The 18,277-nt window shown below is 39.6% G+C and overlaps 1 protein-coding gene across 1 annotated transcript in view; it reads left to right on the forward strand.

The window, feature by feature from the left end:
• The window catches only part of LOC134872786 (actin-binding LIM protein 3-like), a 38,134-nt gene extending 20,000 nt beyond the window's left edge, over positions 1-18,134 (forward strand). The window contains 16 exon segments of the mRNA XM_063896219.1: positions 2,047-2,105; positions 3,242-3,322; positions 3,816-3,977; positions 4,095-4,124; positions 4,745-4,856; positions 5,151-5,249; positions 7,219-7,269; positions 9,418-9,555; positions 9,652-9,716; positions 10,043-10,184; positions 12,592-12,621; positions 14,698-14,753; positions 15,028-15,097; positions 15,256-15,263; positions 16,047-16,127; positions 16,464-18,134. Coding sequence (XP_063752289.1) covers positions 2,047-2,105; positions 3,242-3,322; positions 3,816-3,977; positions 4,095-4,124; positions 4,745-4,856; positions 5,151-5,249; positions 7,219-7,269; positions 9,418-9,555; positions 9,652-9,716; positions 10,043-10,184; positions 12,592-12,621; positions 14,698-14,753; positions 15,028-15,097; positions 15,256-15,263; positions 16,047-16,127; positions 16,464-16,577 — 1,298 coding nt within the window. The 3' untranslated portion in view covers positions 16,578-18,134.
• The last annotated feature ends 143 nt before the right edge of the window (positions 18,135-18,277 follow it).

Here is an 18,277-nt window from a genome sequence, read left to right on the forward strand (position 1 = left end):
ATATATTTCAAGCTGTTAAAATGACAGTATTGATCCTAAATATTTAAGAGAATTTATCGGGTGCTTCAAATAATTTAACAGTTGTATTTTGATTATTCTCCAAGCTTCAGAAAATGTCTGTTTTTCCGCTTGTTTTTTTCATTTAGGCAAAGTTGACTGAGCTGTTGGGCCAAACTAAATATACGGTAGTTGTTTGGAAAAGTCAAATGTGTTGCCTTAATGAATAAATGATCCCATCTCCATGTAGTAGCTAAAGTTAATACACCTTTTCTGTTTTTCTTATTCTCTCAATGAATGCTAGACTTCAAAAAATAAAGGAAACATTCAGAAGGAAAATAAATCGATAAAAGAATGGTTTCTGATGGCAGCATGATTCAGCAAAAAGCAAAACTCCTGAGGCCATTTGAATATCTGCTCCTTTATAACATTATAATTTCAAATTACATAAGTGATAATAATATGTGAATATCTCTTCCCCAGAACTCACTGGCTGCCTTTATCCCCTATTTTGAATATCACCAGTCAAAAGAAGAAGGCTTGTTTTGTTCACTGATAAACATCAGTTTGAATAAAGTTAAGAGATGAATAGAAATAAAGGTCTGTCCAAACACACCTGAGGCTTTGCTCCTAAATGAAAAGACAGAGAAGTAGGTTTCATTTGAGTTATCACTTTGTGACAAATTTCAGGCAGCTAATTCTCCCAGAAGTGATGAGCAGCGCCTTTGTTTTGGATTGAATCCCTTTTCCTCTGCAACATTTAGATTCTCCTCGGCCGGGAGATAGAGCACCCTGAGTCCAAGGCCATACATCTGTTCAGCAGCAGGGTTGAGAAGAGTGGGTGGGACGGGGGTGCACTGAATCACCACGCATGGCTTCTGTCTACAGTATTGATTTTGTGTGTGAGAGTGTGTACTTCTGTGATGTCTCCGTGTATCTGTGCTTTGTTGTGTGTGTGCAGGTCAGATTAATGGTGTTGATAGTGTAGTTGTATATTAGAGTCATGATCATCAAAAAGAGTCCATTCGGTTACTGCATTGCCTAAAGGCCTGAAAAATGTGTGTGTGTGTGTGTGTGTGTGTGTGTGTGTGTGTGTGTGTGTGTGTGTGTGTGTGTGTGTGTGTGTGTGTGTGTGTGTGTGTGTGTGTGTGTGTGTGTGTGTGTGTGTGTGTGTGTGTGTGTGTGTGTGTGTGTGTGTGTGTGTGTGTGTGTGTGTGTGTGTGTGTGTGTGTGTACAGAGCGGATGTTATACTGTCATCATTACTATCCACATGCATAACACATCCTGACATAGTGGCTCTTGTTATGAAAATGATGTCAAAGCCTCCATTCATTCCCAATTCATAATTTTTCTATACAGTCCAGTTTCTCCCTTCAAAATAATTTCAAGCATGACTTTGAAAGCACATTGATGTCAAAGAAGTGGACATGTTTGGCATATATGAATGCAAGCTAGTCCGTGAAGTACAACAATGATAGCAGCATATCCCATCCAGACGTGATTCTACAGTATAAAGCGGTTAACAATGGTATCAAATCGGTAATTGGTATTAGGTGATACGTCAATTCACCAATTTTAATCGGAATCTAGAAGTAAACAATTGAATTTTATGACAATCCTTCTGATAGTCTAGATATTTGAGGACAAAGTGGTAGGTCATCATGTTTTAAGCATTATTTTCCTCCCTCTCTCTGTCTTCCTCTTTGTTTGTTTGTGTGGAGAGACATGAAGGCTTACATCCTTTGTCCTCAGACCAGCCAAACTGCCTCTGTGTGTGTGTGTGTGTGTGTGTGTGTGTGTGTGTGTGTGTGTGTGTGTGTGTGTGTGTGTGTGTGTGTGTGTGTGTGTGTGTGTGTGTGTGTGTGTGTGTGTGTGTGTGTGTGTGTGTGTGTGTGTGTGTGTGTGTGTGTGTGTGTGTGTGTGTGTGTGTTGATTTATGTCTAAGCACTTGAGAAAGGCTGATCTACTCTTTATAGGTTCCCATAAAACTGTATGGCTGCTGCCCACACACAGTAAACACAGTAGACTGTTTTTGTGTTTGTGTGCAGGTTCAGAGGTTTGGCACCCCATGTGTAAAGAAGCTGCTCGACTGGAGAGGAAACTGAAGGTGAGCGATACTCAAAATACCCACAAGTCCCTGCCATTTCTCTCTATATCTGTTTCTGTCCTCTCTTTGTGTTTCTCTTTGTCTCACTGGGTCCGACATTTCTTATTCTGTGTTTTCAAGCTAGTTTTTTATATGAGAAGCTTACGTAAACATAGCTGGCCTCCATGAATATTAATAATTTTAAAATGTTTATGTTGCCTTCACTAGTAATCGACTTTAATATAAGATATAGTGCTTTGGACACAACTCATTCCATGTTTTAGTGCTACATGTCATTTATGCTAGGTTGGGGAATGCATTTTTTTGCTGATCCTTATCCAAAGAGCCTTACCAAAAGTATTTTTGTTTTCAGCATGCCAGAAGTTACAATCCCATGAAAATGCAAATGGCCCAATATGAATTCATCACATTACGCCAGAGGAGGACGTTTTTTCTGCGCTCCTCAGCTACTTCCTATCTTCTTTCTACATTAAACATCATAACAAATGATCAGAATATTCACATCCTTTTATAGTGAAAGGTTTCCACTTCAGATCACCTGTGTTAATAATTCATCACAGTCTCAATGTTTACCTTATACAATTGTGTGATGACACTTTATGGTAAGAATCACAACACATTTGATTTGATTTGATCAGAGATAGGCTTTCATTTAGTACTTGAGAAAACTTTAATAAATTAGGCAGCTAGCTCCAAGGTCTTTTAAAGTAAACTCAAATTTAGTACCAGCTTTTTCTCTAACGAGTTCTACATGTTTATGCTAAATTTGTTAAATTAGAATAGCTTTTGTCAACTAATCACTTGTATGTATTTAACATGAGTGTTTTTAAATTGGACAAACTTAAATCAATGTATATATTGTCTCGAGTTTATAGCCTTTTTTTCAGGTGTATTTATTATTTATTTAATTTGCACTTGTTGTTTATTAAGTTTACACCTAAATTCTAATGTGATTAAAGAACACAATTTAACATGTCTTTTTCAATTTCTTTGCAATCAACCCAAGATAAAGATTGTCACGTTTGTGGCGCGAGACAAAGTATTATTGGTGTCTTCATTTATATTTTACCTTGAGAATGTAATTTCATGGCTTTTGTATATTTGAGCTAACGTTACTCTCACATCCGTCCCACCAGCTGAGGCGTACCTCGGAGACGGTGTCCATTTCTTCTCCAGGCTCCTCTCCTCTCCTCGGCTCTCCTCACCGGCTAATCTGTGTGAGTACCATCGTCGCCATGGTTACACCATCAATGCTGTGGTTACGCCCTCAGCTGTCACTGTCCCAGCTGTCAATCAAAATCCAACCAACAGCGGCAGAAGCACAAAGAGTCGCTGACAGCTTTTTCTGCCAACACTATCTGTCTCCATGCAGACTCCCTGCTCTGTCCCCGGCTTACTCGGTCTGCAGCAATTTAGAGCCATAACTTTGAGTCTACAGTCAATTTAAGACCCTTTTTTCATTTTTCTATGACATAATTTATAGGAAATCACTTTTAAAAATTGTTATTAGGTATTTTAATGTCACATACTCATTTTGTTTCCTCTGTCGCCTCTTTGTAAGTTTTAACTGTCTGTGTTTATCTTCACACTTCTCTGTATCCTTCTGTTTCTTTTACTTCCTGTCTGTGTAAGTGTGCATTTATTTTCCCAAATTACTATTAACGCGATGTTCTACCCCTTAACCGTTTCTTCTCTCTCCCTCTCTTGCAGTCCAAAGCCGACGGCGAAGTTTTGGACTATAAGCAGCTGGCGGCTCTGCCCCGAGTCAAAGCCATCTATGACAACCAGAGGCCTGACATCATCCCTTATCAGGCGGACCATGCACACACACACATCTCTGATGACACTTTGGAGAGATACAGCTGCGTACAGGTACACACACACATGCCAACAATCAATCATTAAGTCACAGCATAAGTGATTAACACATTTTGTTTTTATAATTCATCTTGAAGACAAATATACATATTGTTTGTTTTTCTCACCCAGTCATTGGGCTCCTTATCAGCCTACTCTCATGTAAGTACTCCATCCATCAATAATCTAAATTTACAAATGATAGAGTTGTTTGTTAAATACCAACAAACTGGATCAGGGATCAGCACTAATAAAATAAATGGAACGGATCCACCAAAAAATTGTTTCTGTTCTATTGGTTGCATGGTCAGACGGGGGCCGCCTCACAGTTTAGTCCAACGGCACCTCAAGTCACCTCACATATAAAATATGTATGTGGGTTCTGCTATTAAATATAGATTTTGGACAGCACAGTTGTCATATTGGTGCTCAATAGAAATTATGATTCTAAAGATGGCTGCCTGGAAGGTAGGCAAGAAATCTGAAAACTGACATGTAAAGGAATAAACTCCTTGTTAAACTACAACTTGTTTTATTTAAACATAGCTCTTTTGGTGCGGGCTATTCTAAGTTTTAATCTTAATGAAGCTCACCAGCTGTCCAAGCCTCATATTTAGCATGTATCAATCCTATTGTTAGTATGTATGTTTGCTTTGCAGTCAAAAGCCTTTAAAAGCCTTAAAAACGATGTACTCTGCCATCTTGTGTAGTATAATTTAATGCGTTTAATAGAGGCAATTACACTACTCTAAGACAGCCTCTCTCTATCTCTGTCTCTCCAGGATCTCTTGGACTGCGTTGAGCTGAGGACGAGGCGTTCCTCCAGCTCTGCCTTCACTGAGTCTCCAGTACACAGTCGCCACGGAGGCTCCCCACTGCCTTACTATCTCCCCGGTAATGGGCCCACTCGAGCATATACATGTACCGCACAAACACAGACACACACACATGCATACAGAAACCGCGAGGTGCCTTACTGGAAAGATGTTCTAGCTCTTTGAGTGGATGTCATGTCTTGTTCTCAAGCATCCCCTGTCACACACACACACACACACACACACACACACACACACACACACACACACACACACACACACACACGCATACATGTAATCCATCGGTGTGTTCGGGCCATTCTGTTGCTCATGCTTTGGTTTCTCTCACTGTGATTGGCTTCGCTGGCTGCAGGCAGTGAGAGTGGCAGGAGTTCACCTTATTACAGTCAGCCCAGGTGTACCACACCCACCACCACCTCCTTCCAAGCCCCAAAGCATTTCCATATGCCAGGTAGGCCGTCATCTGCAACACTGACCCCTGACCCGTTTACTAGCCTGAAATTACCCACATCAGATTGATCTTACCCAACTTCAAATATTTTCTCATCTTTAGAGTTTAGACTCTATCCAACCATTAAAGGGGCCCTATTATGCTCATTTCAGGTTCTTATTTGTATTTTGTGTCTCTACTGAGACATGTTTACATGCTTTAATATTCAAAAAGCTTTTATTTTTCTCATACTGCCTGTGCTGCAGTACCTCTGTTCACCCTCTGTCTGAAACCAGAGCCTAGTCTGCTCTGATTGGTTAACTGGCTGGCTCTGTTATGAACGGGCCTTAGTCTATCACGTACAATGTGTTGGAGCCAATTGAAGTGGGACACAGTGACATCACTATGTTCAGGAAGTAAAAAAGGAATCCATTTGGGGCGTTTCAGGCGGGGGGGGGGAGTGTGTGGGAGAGAAACTTTGGGATTTTAGCCTTTGCAGACCATTTACATGCACAAAAACCTTTATAACACACAACAGGAAAGAGAAAACCCCCAATTAGCATAACAGGGCCTCTTTAATCATCACAAGTATAACCCTAACCCTGACCCCCGATCCAGACTAGCTGCTCACCTAACCCACACACAACCTCATTGCCTGTTGACCTGCTGTCATTTGAAATAACTATTAGATTAATTATAAGTAATGGAGTTACTTGTTGACAGAAAGTGTTTTGAGATGTTCTCCATTTTATATTATTGGCAATATCTTTGGGTTTTGAATGAGTGAAAGGAAAAACATACTGCAGGGCTGTCGGAAATGTGGAACCCTCTGGCTGAAATGTTTCACTACTGAGTTTATGTTGTATAGATTAATTCAAGAAAAACTAATGTTATACAATTATGGATCTCGAGCGAGTTTCCAACACCATCTTAGCAGAGAAGAAAATGAATCATCGCTCCATAAAACTGTACAGTAGTTATTTCGTTTTACTCCAGCAGGGATCCTTCGTCTGATTTATTTTACTGATCTGCAGCTCTTGTATAACATATGAGCGCTTTAACAACTAATACCAGATCATTTTATTTAAACACTCCCATCAACCCTCCATTTTATCAACTTAATGCCTCTCAACTCCCTGAACGTTTCAATCTGTCTTTGTTCCCTTCACTTTAAACGGCCTTTGCTTTTCATTGCAAGCTGTGCATTTGATTCCCCTCCATCACTCCCTCCTCCATCTTCTTTTCATTTCTCACTGGATGTTCGCTCTCTCCGGTTTTTCCTAGGCTGTTATTCCTTGCCAGCCCCTGCGACAGCACTCCCTTCATGCTTTTCAACATGGAGCGAAATGTATTTGGTGGACGCTTTTATCCAAAGTGCTTTGCAGTATCACAAGTGCATACAAATTTAGCTCTGATGGCCCATTGGGAGTCAAACCTCGAACTTTGGAAGATTTAGTGGTACGCTGTGCAGAATTCGGAAGTCTTTTTTAATGTTGTTCTTATTTTAGTTGTTGTTTTATTGCAGTAATGTGTAGTGGTGCTAATCCAGCTCTCAACATCACCATTAAAACAGAATTATCCCCCAAATATGAGCTATACTAGAGGTACTAGATGCTCCTGTCATTTCTGATTCTTTTTCTCTTCTCCACTTTATCTTCTCCATCCGGCCCTTTATCCACCCTTCAACTGCTCTCCTCCCTCTTCTTTATTCCTGTGCCATCTGCTGCTCTTTCCGGTAATAAGCCTGAATCCGTATTAATCAGCCTCTCTGCACGCCAATCAGGTTGTCTGGATGCAAGGCACTGTCTCTGCCATGGCAGTTTATTACCCGCGCTGTCAGATTTATGGTTAAATGTATACAACTCATTTGGTGGGACAGTATGAGCAAAGAAATACAGACTCCTCTCCTCTTCTTCCTCGACTCCTCTACTCTTCCTCCTCTACTCTTTCCTGCTTTCCACGCTCATCCTCTCGTTGTTTCTGTCCTTAGATTCTGAGGACACCAACATATACAGGAAACCACCCATCTATAAAAGAAAAGGTTGGTGTATTCCTCACTATCTCATCTTCTTTAAGGCTTGTGTTAGGCTGTCTACCTGTCAGCTTGTTGGATGTAAATGCATTCTCACTATGACACATGCTTCTGTTTTGTCTCACTTAATGAATCAGTTAGATAAAAGTTCTGTCTAACATCTGGTGCTACTGATGACATGCCGTTCTCCTCTACAACTCTGAAAATAAGAACTTTATTTCGCCATTCCGCACAGACTACAGCCATAGTTTACCCATACATTTCAAATATTGTCTCAAATAATGCTCTTTGGTTGATTAATAACTGTCTAGCCCTGGGTTGTAGGGTTTATAGGCTCTAACTCTTTTAATTTGGATAATTTACCTTAATTGGATTACATTTGCTTCAATTATATTCATTGTTTTTGCTACAAAAGGTCTTTACTTAGTACAATTAGATAAATTCCGTCTTCGTGAAAATATTCTTATTGGCAAACTGAAAAAATATCTAAGAATTAAACGGTCAACCTGACACTGATTGGATTCTTGAGCAATCTTTTTATTAAGGTTAATGCATATAGGAACTGTAAATGAAGACACCTCAAAATCAAGTTGCTGAAACATAAATTCAACTTAAACACAGCGCTTAATAGCAGCCCCAATAATGACCTTATTAAGGGGAGTGGGTATATCTGCCATATTGTGATCGATCGTGTTTCTCCTACATTACATTCCCAGTGGGCCACCTGCTTAGAATTACAATCCCTGGCCTTACGTTACCTTAACAATAAAAAACTGGTTAGAAGAGATTTTTATATTTGGAAAAACAAGAATACTACATTACTTACAGAATAGATCAAGGCAGATTGTAGTATTCCCATCGCATCCATCATTATTTGTTGGGCCCTAAATATGTGAGGAATAATAATGTTGCTGTCAGCCGACCTTGCTAAACCACATTAAAAATACCTGTTATGATGGGTAGACGTGGCCCCATCAGAGGCTAGATTAAAAATGTAATCTGTGATTCAAAAGGTGAAGTAAAACTAAGAGAAGCAGTGCCAAATACTGTTGAGTGTGTGATCCATCAGCGCTCAGATGGCAGGTCGGACAGACTTACAGCTCCTCAGAAACACCTCTGGAGGATTTACGCTGAGATACAAAGTGCTGACAAACCTCTCTCGTCTGAGCAGGCAATCTATGATCTGTGCTCTGTGGATGAATTGGGGTTTACAGCACAAATCATTTATAAAGCAGTTTTCATATTAAGGCAAAGTACCATTATCAGTATAATACTGTATACTTAGTACCATAATGTATGTCAAAGTCAAACCTGGCTGCAGCTCAAATATAAAAGAAAGCGTCCTAATAGCAGGTGTAGCCAGCAGTTGATTACCACTGAATGTTTTATGGTTTTCTTTTAGTGCCTTTTAATGCTTCTTATAATATTAGGTGTATAGATATTATCAGGTTCAGGGTGAAGAAAGTTTGCCTCAGCCAATAACCTGTCTGAATGGTATATATCCTGCATGAAAATCCCTTTAAAATAAGGAAAGATCACCTCATAATCCCCTCCTGATAAAAGCAGGATGCATATTGCTATTTTTTTTTTATGTCCAGTGCGAGGTCAGACTGTCCAAAGATTAAAAGACACATTCATGCATTCATAGCATCAGTAGAAATACAACCTTTCTTATATGTCACCCTCACGCTCTTTCCCCCATCTTAGCAAAAGCCACAATTTCCTTGAAGAAAGTGCATCCTTTCATCCACACAAGGAAATCATCACCCTTGATGAACTTTGCTTGCTTACTGGAAGTTTTGCATCATATCCCATCACATCATCTCTGACCTCCTTCTCTGTTCCCTCGCTTTTGATGCCTTCTCCTCCTCCCTTCCTCCCCCTGCTGTGCCCTCCCCTCTCTGGGAGTAAATGCACTACTTTGTCCATCTTGTTTCTCACAAACAACCACAGTTAGACCAACAACAAGAAAAACCAATCCATTCTTTTTTAAGCAGTACATTTTTTGATATCCTTGCCCCAAGGTTGACTTTTCCTTTCTCAGTCCTGTGAAGTTATTTGAAGCTTGTAAATTCGCCTAGCAATGCTTGGGCTGCAAAAAAGGTTTTATCATCACAAATTGTGTTGAGGATTTCTCGTTTATTCCATCTCTCTTAGACATATCTGCCTCTCCGACAGTCTTTAAGAGTAAGACCAATGAGAACCTCCTCAATTCCAGTCGCCTTTCCACCTCCAACTGCAGCAGCATTTATCACCCGGACTCCAACTACTACCCATATACCGGCTCTCCAAAAGGTTTTGCTCCCTGTTCTTCTGAAAAAACACATTTCTGCTAACAGACATGCTAACTCAGATCTCTCTCTGACTTAAATTTCCTCCATTTCTCTCCAGTCTCCAGGGTTAGGAGGTTCTCGGCCGGAGGAGAGGAGGACGGATGGAATCAAAATATAAACAAGGTAAAAGAGGATGATTTTCTCCTGCTTCTCCCCTTCATATTTAAACTGTTAATATTTAATGAGCTAGGTAATTAAATGCTACTTTCCATCCTCACCGGTGGATATGATGCTGCTCCTCTCTCCTTTTTTCTCCTTACCTTCTATCCATTCAATCAACAACCATCGCTTTTCCCTGTCTCCTGCTCTATTCCATCACGCTATATCGACCCCTGCATCCATCCCACTTAACCACCTCTTATTGCTCCATCTATCCTTCCATTTCCCCACCTTCTTTTCTGGCCCCTTTATTTAAACCATCCTTCTATTCCTCCTTTTCCTCCCTGCAGGGAATTGGCAGAATGATCCTGAAGGAGGAGATGAAAGCGCGTTCAGGGTGTCAGGACAATGACCAGTGGGGCAGCAGGCGCAGTTCCCGTTGCAGCAGCAAGGAGGCGCTGAACAATCTGGCATACAGCTCGCTCAACGGCTGTAAGTCTGTGGTCACTCAGGAGTGTGTGTGTGTGTGTGTGTGTGTGTGTGTGTGTGTGTGTGTGTGTGTGTGTGTTTTGTCACTTTTTTTAAACTGAAAGAAAGGGCTCCTTATGTAGCTTTACCTACATGTTGTTTGCTAGAAGTCTATGTCTGACAGTTTGTATGTCATTTGCTAAACACAAAATACTGTTGAGGCTTTTGGGCATGTCATTCGCTAAGTGTCTGGACATAAGTTTAAGTATTTGCAAACCCTACCTGTCGATGGCCCTGAATGAAAAGTAAAGGGATCATAAAACGTATAACAATTAATCTACAAATCTGTGCACCACATTTCAAGGCCATATATCCAACATTCTAATACCTTACATACAAAACCTTATGAATGATATTTCTGTTGCTACAGGAAAAACCAGGTAAGCAGGTGTATCCACTCGGAACCATGAATGTTTTTACAGAATTTCACAACAATGGAACAAGCCAAAAACGGACCTTAAGAGTCATGGCAGGCTCTGCTTTGAAAAGTAGTCAATACCATGAAGTAGACACAGACCTGATCCTTAAAAGTTGTTACGAGAGGCGAGAGTGCTTTAGGTTCACAGCTAAATATTTTATCCGGTTCAGTTAGTGTAATGGTGATGATCGGCATGCGGTTGGTTGTAAAAGATAGAGGTTAGGAAACAAATAACCACCCTCATCGAGATTTTATTGATCTCATTCCTCATTGCATTCAGCACGAGTAAGGGCGAGACAGAGAAGGAGAGACTCTGAGAGACAAACAGAGAGCGTGGGTAGGTGGAGGTCAAATGGGAATAAAAAATAGAGTGTTGTAACAGGAGACACAAAGAAAGAGCGAATGAGATTGAGAGAGATTTAAATTCAAAAGAGTGTCGGAATGAGAAGCTAAAGCAATTTGGAGCCGTTCAAAGAAGATGTATGACATGAAGCTCCGAGGTAAGTCAGGGTCAGAGAGCGGCCGAGAGAGAGAGAAATGAGCTTAGTGCACAGTGAGGTCAGACAGAGAGTTGTGGATAATGGGTGTGTTCAGTGCTGTGTAATCACCCTGAGTTTATAGTGTCTGCTGTTATTACACTGATTAGAAAATACTGAGAATTGTTTGCTCATCTATCCTTCAGAGGAGGTACATTTCTAAATGGGGTGCCCACAGTTGGATACGAGCAACACAAACTCCTACTAAATAATTGACTGAATGACTTTGCTCCATTCTAGGGATGGTAATAGAAATGTCCGTCAGTTGGCTCACCACTTTGAAACAGAGAGCAATATCTCGAAAACCATTAGATGAATTGCAATAAAAACTTTCATGGTCCCCTGAGGTTAAATTCAAATTACTTTTGTGACCTCCTAATTTTTTCCCTTTTGAATCAATGGCAGTTCAAAGTTTTTACTTACATTTGATAATAGCTTAACTTTTACAAGACGGATTGTCACACACTTCAGATGTTTGTGGTCCCCAATCAGATGAAGCCTAATGACTTTTTGGATCCCGTGACTTTTCCTCTATTGCTTTCATCAAGTTCACCTCTGTCGTTATAATTGAAATATCTCAATAATTGCCATGCCACTTGATACACACGTTCATGTTCCCCTCAGGATGAATTATAATGACGTCTACTGACTGGTCAACAGATCCATATATTTAACGCTTTGGTTTGCAACAAAATAGCTGTCAAATTAATAACATTCCCCTTTGGCCTCAGCTTTATTTTATATTTAGTGCTAAATGGCAGTTATTAGCATGCTAACATGCTTTTCCAAGATGGTGAACATTTCACCCGCTTCACATCAGCATGTTAGCATTGTGAGCATGAAAGTAGAATTTGCCGCAAAGCACCACGGTGCCCAGTTCAACCCCACAGAGCTGTATCATATCATTAGCTTTTTTACTTATCAATTATGATAATGAAAAGTTTACATTTCTATTTCTATTTTTTGTTCGTATTCCGGCATCTATGTTTGTATATGTAATATGCAGTAGCTTTATTATTTTACTCAGGGTTTGGTGGGTGGATGCTGTAAACATATGCATTCTGAACATGTGCGGCTCGATGCTTCATGAACGTGCCCATGCTGCTTCATATTTTACATGATGTGTAGGTCGTGATAGTGATTTGTCAGCATGTTGATGCTGTCAGTGGCATATCTTCACACAGCTGATGTTTTATAGATGTCTCACAACAGCTGGCCTTTTTTATTTCCCTTCCACTAAACGCTGCTCTCTCATTTTGGTTGGTCCTCTTGCAGTGAGAGCCTTATAAACGCATGTAGTAGCTTCACTTCCATAGAACCAGTGTTCAGGAATAGGTTATACCTGCTACCTGTCATGAAATGAATTAATTGTCCCTTTTTCTTTCATTTTCTTTCCTCTCTGTTTCTATATTCTCAGCTCCCAAGTCCGTCTACAGTTTAGACAGTGGTGAGTGTGAGAGTGGTTCATTAGTGTGTTTCTGATATCGTATCTCTGAGGTCATCTCAAGGCGACGACTACACAGCATGCTGTCTTCCCTCTGATCCTCTCCACCCTATCTGTTCTGCAGCACAGCTTTAAGTCAGAGATTGTTATCAATACACACACACACACACACACACACACACACACACACACACACACACACACACACACACACACACACACACACATCATTTCTTTAGGGTTACAGGTGGGAAGATGAATGTCTCTGTAGCTTAGGTCCGCGTTTAGCAGCTTTTCTTCAGCAGCAGGCACTGATCCAGGATCACTGACCTGAACCCCTCGGCCATCTGTTTCTCAAGCCACATTTACACACCACACTTTGTATTGTAAAGATAGCTGAGTCCCATGAAATCACTTTAAAATGTATGGACTGTGTTTTACTATGATCTCTTTGCCATAATCTTTATAGCACTACAGCTCATACTGCCAAATATATTTTCCACTTCTCTAAAGAAAGAAATACATACAGTACATTTTGTTATTTATACTTTTTAAAACCCAAAACGTTAGCAGTTCTCCTGATTGGTCAGCAGCATTGTAACATTACAAATAGGAAATTAGGGTGCAACGTGTACAAAAGTTTGAATCTTATTATTTAGAATACAAACTGTAAATGACTTTACTTAAAGCTTAATGAAGCCTTTGCCATAATGACGCTTGTTGAAAGATATTAGACCATTACCAATAAAGTGTATCACATCTGTGCATCCCTAATCCTAGCTCATTAACATCAAAACTTGGCTTCAGATTTGTTTTGCATGGGGTCATAACTTGCCAGGATCGGGCCATTATAATGGAATAACCGATAAATGATTGAACTAATTGCTCCAAAACCTTAAGAGCAATGATTCAAATGGCAGCTGAGACTATAGACCAGAACGTGTGCTATAAAGACATTAAAACCTGCTTAGGCAATTAGTTTTCACACTGTTTGGCATCAGGGCACAAACATATTTCTGAGACACGCCGTGACTAATCTATTAAACTGTATCTCATTTCTTTGTTGAAAGAGTGTTGTTGAAGAAAAACCCATTATATTTTCAACGTGACACACACATACACACACACACACACACACACACACACACACACACAAAGCTCTACACACCAATAGTTTTCTAATGCATCAGGGTGTTTCGTCTCGGCTCTTTGACATCGCTGTGTAATTTAATTCCATTGAACAACTGCAGTGAACAGGAGAGAGAAATACAGAAAGAGGGGGATGGAGTGAGAAATGGGAAGAGGGAAATGACTAAGGAAGAGGGAATAGTTTAACAAAGATGTGAAAGTAGAAGTGAGAGAAACTGAATAATGACTTGAGCGGATCAGTGTGACTCCACTGCCATCTGCTGTCCTCACTGCAGCCATGCACAACACAAAAACAGGACGCTTGGGATGCTGCTGGTTACCAACGGTTACAGGAGAGATGCTACCATGCTGCAGGCGTGACAACAAAAGGAAATGCACATTTGAAAAATATTCATGATCAGTGTTTTGGCAGGGTTTTTTGTTAAAATATGGAATTTTGAAGATAGTAATATCTCATTCCATTTTATTTATTGATATTAAGGGAGTAAATTGACATGTTTTGAACGCCTCGATTGGACTCCTTTTTGTACTTCCCTGACATATTGACATCACTACGTAACTGACGCGCTTCTATTGGCAAGGGCTTCAACACATTGTACGTGCTAAGGGGCGGGACATCTCTGAGCAGTAAACCAATCACAACGGAGGCTGTCAGCTAACCAATCACAGCAGACTGGGCTCTGGTTTCTGACAGAGTGTGAAAAGAGAGAAACATCAAAACGTGTCAACATGTCACATTAGAGGTACAAAATCAAATTGAGAAACCTCAAAATGAGCATAATAGGGCCCATTTAAAAACCCTTTTCCAACCAAACTGTCCCTTTTTATATAGAGGTACTGCACTCCCATTCATAAATTGAGAGTGTTTGTATTATTTTGCATAATTTCTTTGTTTGTTTAGGCTTATGTGTTAATATTTGTTCATTCCAGACTCGTACATTGCCAAATCATCGTCGTTGCCAGGCTACGGCAAGAATGGACTGAGGGTAAGCAAGCTGTCATGTTATCTGTGTGTGTCTTTGTGTGTGTGTGTGTGTGTGTGCGTGATTTTTATCAGTTTACTTCCTGAGGCGAACCAACTAACTAATTCATATTGGTATCATATTTGTAATTTATAAATTAATTTACAGAATTCCGGCTGATTGAACTTTGGATGTAATATTTTGTGATTAACTTCTGCATTGATCCCTTCACTTCAACATAATAATGAACAACGTCTTCTTGCTGCATGTTTGCTAAACTGCTCTTATTCCGTTCTAGCAGCCTGGCAGTGCGGGTGCAGATTATTACCAGTATGACAGCAGTAATGCAGTTAATTGGCAGATCAGAGGTAAGCCTATTGTACACTTTGAATCTGCTTATCCTCAGTGCTTACAGTTTTCTCCCAGTGCATGTTATTCAGACTGTAAAGAATGATTTTTTTTAAAAGAGTCAGCAAATGCAGTTTACTTGGCTGATGTTGTATTTTGTCTCCTCCTTTTTTTGCAGAATACAAGGTAAGAAAGCCAACTATTACTGAGTTACAAATACAAGGTTTTATAGTTTACACTAAAAAGTGGATTGATATCACTCAGTAACACCAACTGAAGCTGACTGCCTCATTTCATTAACAGCGAAGAAAACATATTAAGAGTATTTATATTTTTTCACTATTATTCCTCCATCATATCAAAAAGTGTAGATCTATTATCTTTTTGTAGTACTGCCATTAATGATAGTGTATAAAAGGCTCTGACTAATACGTGCAATTGAGTGTAATGAGTACAACAACACAACGTTTACTTTAAAGTCAACAGACTTAAAACTATGTAAAGCTAAATTGAAGGAGAAAAACAAGAACATGTCAGCTGAAACTTTGATGTTTCTTTATCTGTTCCTTAGTGGAATACTTAAACACTTCAGCAATTTCTCAAATTTATTTTAACCTTTCTCAATGTTGTTAGTGCTGCTGTTCGCCACTAGATGGTAACAAAGATCAAATCCGTCTTCCTGTTTTAAGAGGTTCATGTGAATCACGTTGTGGATAAACTTAATCTGTAAACAATTAAGCGTTACCTCATAAGTGAAAGTCCCCTGAAGGAGCATCTGAATGCACTTACATTTACAGTTTCTGCTAAAGGAAGTTTGCTGAGTTTTTAAAATAAGACCAAAGTCTCCTTGCTGCATGTTGATGCAGGAAGCTTGTAGGAATGGCAGATGTAAATGTAATTGAAACAACTTCTCAGAAGTGTTGGATTAAACAAAAAAAAAATCTGTGTGTGTGTGTGTGTGTGTGTTAGATCTACCCATATGAAGCCCTAATAGTGTCAGTCAGAGGGAAGCAGCGTCTCCCGAGTGACGTGGACCGAGCCAGATTGGAGGTAACCGCTACACAATGCTTTAACAAAATATTGTTTGAAAAATGTCTTATATAGATGGACAACAACACAGACCGACTGACATCAAAATGTTGGTGATTACACAGGGGTTTCAGTACATTATTTTCAATAAAAACCTTATATGTGGAATACAACATTCATTGTGTTGCTCTGCTCTAATATTAAAGTTATTTTGAAGATCGTCTCATTGAAGTTTGACAGTTGTATAAAGTTATTAAGATTAATTCAGTATTTTACAGGTTAACCAGTAGTCTGTAACTTAAAGAATAATAATAATAACTGATCATTTCCTCTCCCTGGCTAAATATGTCCTCCCAGCGTCACCTCTCCCCGGAGGAGTTCTTCAGAGTCTTTGGGATGTCCATGTCTGCCTTTGATCATCTTGCTCAGTGGAAGAAAAACGAACTGAAGAAGCAGGTCCGACTTTTCTGAGAAAATGAATCCATAAGAACCATTAACCCTAATGCAGGACCATCGTCAACCCTGTGTGCTCTGGAAAACAGTCTTCTGCCTGCTGACCCAGACAGTGGAACAAAAACTGAATGACATAAAAGTCTGTCCTCCCCTGAGGAAGCAAAATTAGAACTGTTGGTCTCTTGATCTTGTTTGCTCTTCTTAAGAATTATACAGCCAACTGGCCAACAGGGAAGGAAAAACTAAAAGGAGAGGAAGGAGAACTTGAAGGAAATTATAAAACCTTTGAGAGTCAGCAGATGGGCCACACTGGAACTGCATCAGACAGAACTTAACAATGGAGAAAATGTCTGTATTTCCACTTCTCTGCCAGCAGATGGAAGTGTGTTAACAGTGGCATTCTCATGACTGACCAGTTGGACTGTAAACTGAATACTTCCTACTATACTGAGGGTCTGCCACACTGCACCAAACGTTCCTCCATGCTGAAAATTATGGAAACAGTTTAGAAAGTTGATATGCTGCTTGGAAGATAAACTGGCATAGTGTTGGAGATGAAAAAAATATCCAGTTTCCTTCACAGAGACACTATTGTCAGGCACTCATAAACCAACGAGAATAGTCTAGTTCTCATTAGATATAGATTTAAATTTAGAGAGTTTTATACTCGCCTATGTTTGTTAATTTGATGTCAGAATTTCTTAAAGCCATATCAGTGTTTAGAGTTTTTCTCTGACAGACTGTACAGTACACTGAAGTGGTGCTTGAAATACGATTCGATGATAAGGTTCAATGTAAATGAACTGTCATTGAAATCAGGTTTAGTACTGCACACTTTAAAATTGGACATCTATATTAAGCTTATGTTATTGGAATATGTCAGCTTTTTCCAATTCATACTGTACATACAGCACTTGTGAGGCGGCTCAGAATTTCAGCTGCTGGATTACAATTAAACCGGACTGGTGTGTGTGTGTGTGTGTGTGTGTGTGTGTGTGTGTGTGTGTGTGTGTGTGTGTGTGTGTGTGTGTGTGTGTGTGTGTGTGTGTGTGTGTGTGTGTGTGTGTGTGTGTGTGTGTGACTGTGTGTGTGTGTGTGTGTGTGTGTGTGTGTGTGTGTGATTAAAGCAAATGTGAAATGGGGCTTTTAATGGAGGATTAAACAGACCCTCCAATTAAGAGAATAAAACAATGCTCAAGTGGAGGAAGGAACAAAGGAGAGGTTAAGAATGGAGAAAAGGAGGAACTAGGTAGGCAAGGATTATATAGAGAAGAAATACAAAGACAAAAATAGAGAAAGAAAGTGTGTTTTAGCAGTTGACAGGTGTGAGAAGAGAAACTGAGCTGAAATAGATTCAATAAGAGCATAATGTGTTGGATAAATTGTAATTGAATCTAAAATATGAGATAATGCTCTGATACTGCAGGAACTGAAATCATGAAGTGTGTTTGTATGTGGGATTTTGTAAACAGGTCTTTAACACTAGGTTAAAGCACACTGTTTGGCACTGACAATAATAGTTTTCAAAGCCTGGGTCTGTCACTGCAACTGAATAAACGATTTTTAGCATCACAATTGTTTATTTATTGTCCTTATTTCTATTTTTAAAGACCCTTGGATCTATACGTGCAAGCATTACTCTAAACAGTTTATTATATTACATTTCTTGTAAATTGGATTGTTATGAAAATTCAAAGGTATTAATGTTATATTTTCAC

Source organism: Eleginops maclovinus, chromosome 11 (assembly GCF_036324505.1).
Source record: "Eleginops maclovinus isolate JMC-PN-2008 ecotype Puerto Natales chromosome 11, JC_Emac_rtc_rv5, whole genome shotgun sequence".
Lineage (NCBI taxonomy): Eukaryota > Metazoa > Chordata > Actinopteri > Perciformes > Eleginopidae > Eleginops > Eleginops maclovinus.